The 8,949-nt window shown below is 33.9% G+C and overlaps 1 protein-coding gene across 2 annotated transcripts; it reads right to left on the bottom strand.

Moving 5' to 3' along the window:
• Positions 1 to 363: 363 nt before the first annotated feature.
• Positions 364 to 8,452, bottom strand: LOC108743554 (SID1 transmembrane family member 2). Of its 2 annotated transcripts, XM_018479122.2 has the most exons (8): positions 8,159 to 8,452; positions 7,769 to 7,942; positions 6,115 to 6,232; positions 5,926 to 6,048; positions 3,325 to 3,516; positions 2,495 to 2,652; positions 2,296 to 2,406; positions 364 to 648 (listed from the first exon to the last, which is right to left on the bottom strand). In XM_018479122.2, the coding sequence occupies exons 2-8, from the start codon at positions 7,913 to 7,915 to the stop codon at positions 472 to 474; spliced, it is 1,026 nt and encodes a 341-aa protein (XP_018334624.1). In that variant the 5' UTR covers positions 7,916 to 7,942; positions 8,159 to 8,452; the 3' UTR covers positions 364 to 471. The 2 variants fall into 2 exon arrangements, with proteins under 2 accessions (XP_018334624.1, XP_018334625.1); XM_018479123.1 differs by lacking the exons at positions 364 to 648; positions 2,296 to 2,406; positions 2,495 to 2,652 and adding an exon at positions 3,082 to 3,124.
• Between the last annotated feature and the right edge of the window lie 497 nt (positions 8,453 to 8,949).

Raw genomic sequence — 8,949 nt, 5'->3', positions numbered from 1 at the left:
ATTACTTCATATTTAAAATGATCCTGTCTATAGCGCATTAAAAAATTTAAAGCGCAACGCGATTTTAAATTTAATTAGAACAAACATAAAAATAATGTTTATTCTAATTAAATTTAAATTTTGAATTATTTTTTCGCGTATATTACAAAAATGACAAATTTGATTTTTTCGCCTACATTGTTATTTTATTTTCCCAAATTTTAACAAAAAATTTATAGATATCGAATTCAGTCATCCAAAAAAATTAGAATCAAGTGAAATTAGCTCCTACAGCGAGATTGGTTACGAACCTTAGGAATATAATTGAATTTACATCAACGTGATGGAAAATTCATCATTACGATTATTAATAAAACACACACGTACTTGGTAAATTTCTATATAGTTATATTTCAAGTTGTAATACTTATGTATATTTATATTTTACAAGAGAATTGGAAATTAAATAAACGAACTTGGGAAATTATTTTACTAAAAAACAGATATTTCGTAATGTGGTTTATGCTTTAAGTCATCATCAATAACCATGAGGAAGACGAAAGTAAATAGTAAAGCAGCTGCGCTCAGTAAGTGCCAAATGTCATGGTAATCGTAAAAATTCAAAAATTGACAATTTGTGTTTCTCTGGCGAGACTCCGCAGGCGATACCTAAAAGTAATATTAAATGATTTTTACGTATGAAACAAATAATATTTCTAAATACAGTAGAACCTTTATGACTCGAACATCAAGGGAGACGCCAAAAAAATCGAGTTATGGCGTTTTCGACTTATAGAGGATTTTGACTAAGGCGGATTTTGATTCGACTTTAAGATTTGGTATAATTACATTGTCGGCAAATCCTTAGTTTTCTTTGAACTATAGACGAATAAGTTTCATATTATCGAGTTGTAAAGGTTGCAAAATAAAAAAATACAACACGCTACTGAAGTGAAACTTCTTCAAACACACAAATATACAGGGATAGGGGTTAAGGAATTGGCTTAATGGTATTATTTGTATACTATGCTTCGCACGGGTGCAATGCTGATAGTAAATATACTTTATATACAACAATCACAGCTTTTTTTTTCATTAGACAGTACAAACCGGCCGGTACCGCCGCAACCGCTATGTCCCTGCATCTTCGAAAATATTCATTTAAATTACAAGCTGTAAAGGGCCATATGGATTTATATTAAATGCACAATGTATTTAAAAGTACTTAATTGAATAAGGATTAAGGCAGTATTGCTTAAAATCGCTTCGTAAATAAGCCATTATTTTCGTAAAAAGTAAAGGATAAAAAATGGTTATTGTTGGTTATCCTTAAGAGATAGACATATATATAGAGCTTTTTAAGGTGTACAATACTGTAGTATATTATTCTGATCTATCTCGTAGGGTTCAGTCAGCGTTTGCAATGTAAGCGCAAAAAATGTGTTTACTTACGACATCACATTACAAACCTCTAAAATTATCAGTGTTTCNAATCGCTTCGTAAATAAGCCATTATTTTCGTAAAAAGTAAAGGATAAAAAATGGTTATTGTTGGTTATCCTTAAGAGATAGACATATATATAGAGCTTTTTAAGGTGTACAATACTGTAGTATATTATTTTGATCTATCTCGTAGGGTTCAGTCAGCGTTTGCAATGTAAGCGCAAAAAATGTGTTTACTTACGACATCACATTACAAACCTCTAAAATTATCAGTGTTTCTCTACTATATTATGTATTTATTATACATATAAACCTTCCTCTTGAATTACTCTATCTATTAAAAAAAACGCATTAAAGTCCATTGCCTAGTTTTAAAGATCTAAGCATACATAGGGATAGACAGCGGGGGAAATGCGCTGCATGATTTCGTTACATAGCAACTCGCTACCGTGCGTAAAGAAGTTTCACTTCAAAAATTGCTATCTCGAAAGGTATAGAGGTCCAATTTAATTTTTCGAGTTATAGAGGGGAAATAGTTACCAAAATGGGTTGCAGGGACTCAATGATTATTTCGACTAATAGAGGGTTGAGATTTCGAGTGATGGAGGTTTTGAGGCTTGAAAGAAAGGGAACAAAACATTTTTTTTGAGTTTTAGAAGTTTTCGACTTATCGAGGTTCGACTTAAAGAGGTTCTATTGTATTTACTAGAAATATATTTTAATTAGTTATGTATGGATCTTTCGCCCAGTCGAGACGACTTATGGCTTTTCTGTCTCGACTCAGCGAAAGATCTATATATTTTTTTAATGTTTTATGTGTGAACTTAAGTTAATTTGTAATCGTAATATTAAACATCTTCTCCTGATACTTACATACCACAAGGTGGAAGTCTGTGTAAAAAAATAAGCGGAGAAACCCCATGTAATTAAAGTCAAAATTCCAAAAAAGATCGCCTGAGCACAAATTCGTTCTCCATGAGTTAACTGCCAAAGAAACGCCATCAAAATTCACATTCATAGTAAATTGTAAATATAAAATGAATGTATAATATTGTGTGATATTGGAACTTACTTTCATGCTAGTGTAACTTAAACAGTATAAAGTTGCGTTTCCGAGGAGGATTACCAGCAGAAATGTCCCAAAGTCAATTCCATTTGAATAACAATAAATTCCCAAGAGAGCCATTACGGAATTGATGATGTTTCCCAATAAACATATTATAAAATGTGCTAAAAGAATGTTGCTGGATTGTAACATAAAACATACGCGATTATAGAAAATGGTTGGTCACTTAGACATTATGTATATTGACTAAATTGTGTGGAAAATGTGATAAATTAATTGCCTACTTTATCTAGATGTTGTTCATAATAGCTAGTTGGACATAATGAATATTGTTGAACGTCCGATGAAGTTAAAAAAAATAACGTGTAATTATACAACACGCTACTGAAGTGAAACTTCCTCAAACACACAAACATACCGGGATAGGGTTTAAGGAATTGGTTTAATGGTATTATTTGTACACTATGAATTTAAATTTTACACTATACATGCCAGAGTTGCCTGTAACGAACGTTGCATTGAAGCGCGCTCACGGCTCAAGCGAGACATCCGTTGCATGATTTCGTTACGTAGCAACTCGCATAAAACCAACTTACCCTACCGTGCATAAAAAAGTTTCACTTCAAAAGACATTACCTAGAAAAAATAATTAATAAGGTAGATATTATACATAGGTAATCACTAGGTAGTATAAACAATATCCAGATTAATTACTTTGGTTGTAATATATTCATAATTACAGAAGGTTAGTTAATTTAATTTCGTATAAAAGCTGATGATTTGAGATTAATAACAAATGAAGGTATGTTTGTGGAATATGTTATTAGTTAGTTTACCTCTTCTTCGTGGCTTAAAAACATTGAAAAATCTATCATGCGGTTTTGTACAATCTTTAAATACAGACATAAGCCCATGTCTAACGTAACTCAGAAAGTATGCGTTAAAAGAAAGGTACACACAGAAAATAATATAACTGACCATAAACAGTATCCAAATCGATAGAGAGCCATCCACAATACCAATAGTAGCTGTAAATAATAAAAAAAAACAAATACAACATATTTTTCTTGTTTCTTTGATTATTCTTATTACGGTAAAGGTAGGTAATAAAATGGACGTTACCTTTAAATGATCTTTTAAAATTTAGTTTTTTACAATAGAAAGGTAAAACTGTTCATTATTCACTATTATTTCTGTTTATAAGTACACAGTCTGTTCAACAAATATGCGAACCGAGTTTCTAAATAGTCTAGATGAATTAGCTGAAAATCCCCCTTTTTCGGGAAAGTTTGGAATAGACCTCATTTTTGCATGTAATTTATCAAAAATTAGTAGTAACCTAGTGCACACGCCCATAAATGTGATGAATTTTCCTTATAAACAGTTTATGGTCGGTTTTCCGAGGTATTTTCCATTTTTCTTTTACAATATTTTTCTGTTGATGTTAGCGAAAAAAGTTAAATGAGAACGTTGCATAGAATCACCTTTTTTCTTGTTCTTTTTAAATTATCAAGGCGTTCAATTTAGTTAGATTCCAGAATAAGCGAGTAAGAAATCACAATCCTTTTTTTGACTTTGTCCTAGTCGGATAAAAAAAATGAAGTCCTATCGATGCAATGTTTGAAAGAAGAAAGATGTAAGGATGTTAGTCAATTTCAATAAAGAATTATTTAACATATAACAATCTGAAATTTAGGGTCATTTTTCGAACATCACGTTATCAATTCAATTACTTAAAGGAATCAATCGTCAATCGTGTGAAGTAACCACATCACCATTAGAGAAATTAACAAATAACATTACACTAATTTATAAGTTTTATGTTAAGATTGTAAATCTACGAATAACAGGATATGAAATTAACAACATGTTCCTCATCTTCATGAGAAAAAATATCGATGCTTTATTGGACGTTTTGCCGGCAAAACACGTATTCGACTTATTTACTCAAAATTCGTGGTAAAACAATTACCCCCAGCAGTTAATAATAGCAACGATTGAGTAAACCTAAATATCTACTCGGTCGCGGTTGCTGGGGGAAAACCGTCCTTTTAGGTTCTGTTCAATATAATGTGCGACCAAACACATTGGTTTCATCACGAAGTGGAGACTCATTGAAGTATATAATTAAAGGTTTTTTTTCTGTATTACTACTTTCACTCCTGTCAACGACGGAAATTGATTAATAGACGTAATAACGACTCAACATTAAATATTTGGTAAAATTTGGGAAAATATTGAGGAAATTGATAAAATGTTATGTTTCGTTTATGGAAGCTCGTTAATCGTGAAAACTACAAAGGCGAAAGCCAGGACGACATTCGTCCCTTGTGGTTTGTTGTGCTTTCTGATCGCTAATTCATTGTTTAAATAATTGCAGATGAGCTATTGTTTGCAAAATCGTTTGTTAATGTTATGCGGTTCCCTTAAAGCATTTGTAGTTAAAAAAAAATGTCCCAAAGTTGTTGACACCTGACCAAATATTGACAACGTCAGAATGCTTCATCAACTGGAAGAACTCTGCTTAAAGTTATGTTTTCCATGAGAGGATATTCTCTGGAAAGGGATCGTGATTTAAAAAGTATGACATTGAGCCTAAATAACAAGGAATGGAAAGCAAAACATGAATCACGAACAAAACATTGCCGAAGAAGTTGATTCAAAAGTAAAGCTTCTACTGTTGACTTTTTTGTGTAGGTAATTGGGGTTGTCTATTAGATATCATATAGGTGGTTCTTCCGGAAGAGCATCATTATCATAAGGTCGTCAGTCTTAAGACTGGTTGGACACGCACCTCCACTTTTTCCTATCCTGAGCTAATCTTCGCATTTCTCTAAATTTGGAACAACCCACATCCTTAACTATTTGCGAACAGTAATCTAATCTAGGTCTACCTCTACCCCTCCTAACTCCCGTTTCTGCCTCTAACATGTCTTTGACTAGGCCTGCATGCATGAGAAGGTATCCTACGAACCTATCTCGCCTATTTCTTATTGACTTTCTCTGTTCTCCTATTCTTTCTAACACCTCTTCATTTCTAACCTTCTCTATCCACGGTATCCTCATCATTCACCTATAACACCACATTTCGAACGCTTCTAACCTTTTATTTTCCGAAAGGGCAAATAGTAGGTAAATACTGCATTTATATTTAGATGGTAATTGTCGAATGCTACATCATGAAAATGCACTTGGACATCCAGCAGTGATTGATTGTCTGTGAGTTTCTGGTTAGTGGTTTCATCACCACGTCTGATCATCTTTCACCATCTTATTCACCAGACTTAACCCTTTGCGATTTCTTTTTGTTCTCTATGTTCATGTGGGTGCGGTAGTGGGACGATATAGTTAAATAAAATAAAGTTTTTACGACCTTAGTCCTCGTATTCATGGACAGACTATGTACATATATATGTATGTAAGTATTTTATACTCACCCATAAATATAGCAATACCTAGCACTAAAAATGTAGCATACGCTACTGCATTTATATCAGGGTGCCTTTTCTGATATAATTTTATTATCCACAACACAGCCAGTACATACATAAAACTTGTATCTGAAAACAAGAACATAAACAGACTTTTAATATATTATACTTAATGTTTTAATGTCATAATCATACCAAATTGAAAGTTCGCTTGATTAGGACAAATGTGGTAACATGCAGATAAAATCCCTTCAATTATAAGAGCTATCCCCATTGCATAGTACATACCACTGTGCATAGGGATACCATGACTCTAATAAAACAATTTTTAAAGGATATTTAGAATTCGGTATGGATAAATAAATAACAAAGGAATATATTACTAAAATCAAAAACAGGATATGACTTGACGTTATATTCTTAAATTAAGGAGAAGAAATGGAAACTGAACAACAAAAGAAATTTATAACTATAAAGTACAAGGGTACCCTAACACAGTTATGAAAAAGTGGTTAGTTACGTACTTACGAGGGGAACCCAAAAGTAACGGGAATTGGGCTGAGGCGGGGAGAGAGAGTGGGGAAACTCATTGTTCGACCAGGTGTTACTTGGTGTGCGAAGTTCTGTCGTTGTGACCGGTTGGTACGTAGGAATTCTTTTAGTGAAACAACTTTTTCCATTTCGCCGAAACGTGATGGCCGATTGTCAAGAGTAACGCGCGGCTGTGAGTGTTGGAGAAATCGGCTACGGAAACTATTGTAATGCTTAAGTCTGCTTATGGGGATGTTGCCCTAAGTAAATCCGGAGTTTACGAGTGGTTTTCACGTTTTATAAAAGGAGAAAGGTCAATTAAAGACCAACTCCGTTCAAGACGATCCTCAACACCAACAAGCGACGAATACGTAGACAAAATCAAAGCTCTCTTCGTGAAGACCGTTACCGAACCATCGAACGACTCTATGTCATGTCTGGAATATCATGGAGTTCAATTCAGAGGATTTTATCCAAAGATTTGCACATGAGAAGAATTGCAGTCAAATTTGTCCCTCTCACAGACAAGCAAGGAGAGCGTCGACTTCAGGCTTGTTTTGAGTTTCAAAATGAGCTCAAAGAAGACCCCGAATTTTTTTCCAAAATGATTGCTGGTGATGAATTGTAGTGTTATAGACATGACTCCGAAATAAAGTAGCAATCAAGCCAGTGAAAGACAGCTGGCTCTCCTCGTCTCAAAAAAGCTCGCAAAGTGAAGTCAAACATCAAGACAATGCTCATTTGTTTCTTCGATTGCAGAGGTGCTGTGCACGCAGAGTTTGTTCCCATGGGTCAAACTGTTAGCCAGAAGTTTTTCTGGAAAAGATTGAAGGAGAGTATCCGGAAAAAAGGGCTGATCTGGTTCTTCTATCATGACAATGCGTCGGTCTACACCGCCCTCTCGGTAAAGCAGTTTTTGACTAAAAAACGGCATGACACCAATTTTCCATCCCCCTCTCCCCTACTCACTGGATCTGGCCCCCCATGATTTCTTATTGTTCCCCCGACTTAAAAGGGACATGAGAGGAAACCGTTTTGCCACTGTAGAGGAGGTAAAACAAAAATCGCTGGAAGGCCTAAAGAACATCCTGATTAGTGAATTTAAAAAATGTTTTGAACAATGGAAGGATAGTTTTGCAGAGATGCGTTATGGTCAAGAGAGAGTATTTTGAACGTGGTCAAAATTTGATGTAAAAAGATTAAGAAATAAAGAAGTTGTGACAAAATTCCTGTTTTTTTTCGGTCCCCCCTCGTACATGTGTTTGAGAGTTGTTTTCGTGTACTCTAAAAGGTACATCTATCATGTGTTTTTACTTACCGGCTTATAAATTTCCCATTTGTCTTTAATGTAAACTAAAAATAGGAACAAAATCCCTACAAATATATAACCGACATTCGAAAATATATGATTAAAGTCGGTCATCCCAAACAGCGGATTTGCACACAAGAAATTGTAGTAGCACATATCTTGATTTCCAGAATAGTTTAGTATCTGAAAACCATAAAAAGTTAGCATAAAATCGTTATTTTAAAACATAATATTTATCAAGGCGTTCCGATAGCTCACAAAAGTCAATGGAGTTATGAAAATTTAACATTAAATTAACGGAAAATCACAAAAAAAGCAAAAATTATAATAAATAAAAGAGTGAAATGCCTAGAATAGCCCTTGAGATACTTTTCATTTAATATGTAATTCATTTATTACCCTTTGATATGTTATAACAAGCTGGACAACAGGAATACTGTAAAATATTGCTATTATTAAGACCTGCCAACAATAGTTTAAAGATTTCTTGTCGTAATAATCGGAAGATCTTTTGGCTAAATCGCATAAATAAAGGGTAGAGCGATTAAGATGATCATCCACATTTTCTCGGGAAATATCTACAAAAAGTAAAGCGTTTCAGTTAGTAGAAGTGAAATTTTTATTTAATGAAATATATATAAACAAACAATAAAATGTTTTAAATGAACTCAGAGTTGTATTGACAATATTATTTCGGCCCATAAGGCTATTATCAGGTGTAAATGATTATCCATCTTGACACACTGTACGGCAGCGGTCGGGGAACTTTTTTAATCATTACCCCAAAATATTTTTGTGTAAGTTGATATTACCCCATGGCGAAGTGCAAAGAAAAGTAATTATAAAATAGCAAATTAAAAATATATACTTTTTACTCACAAAAGTTTCATTTTTACCCCATTTGGGGTAATTTACCCCGGTTCCCCGACCGTTGCTGTACGGGAACGATTTATATCGCAGAGTATGCGGGCATGGAAAGATGCACTGAAAATGCATTGCTAGTATCATACAGGAACGGTAGGTACTACCACACCGAGGTGATAAGTCGGTACTGATGAAATAGCTTTGCGATTAATAGAAGACAATCCCAGTTTCAGTATTCGAGTCGATACACGACAAGCACACTGCAAATGCTAAGTGTGTTATTCGACATACAGACACGTGTTACTGTAACTCACATGAACGTGTAA

Source organism: Agrilus planipennis, unplaced genomic scaffold, assembly GCF_000699045.2.
Source record: "Agrilus planipennis isolate EAB-ADULT unplaced genomic scaffold, Apla_2.0 scaffold617, whole genome shotgun sequence".
NCBI classification, from domain to species: Eukaryota; Metazoa; Arthropoda; class Insecta; order Coleoptera; family Buprestidae; genus Agrilus; species Agrilus planipennis.
This window is presented reverse-complemented; position numbering and strand designations above follow the sequence as displayed.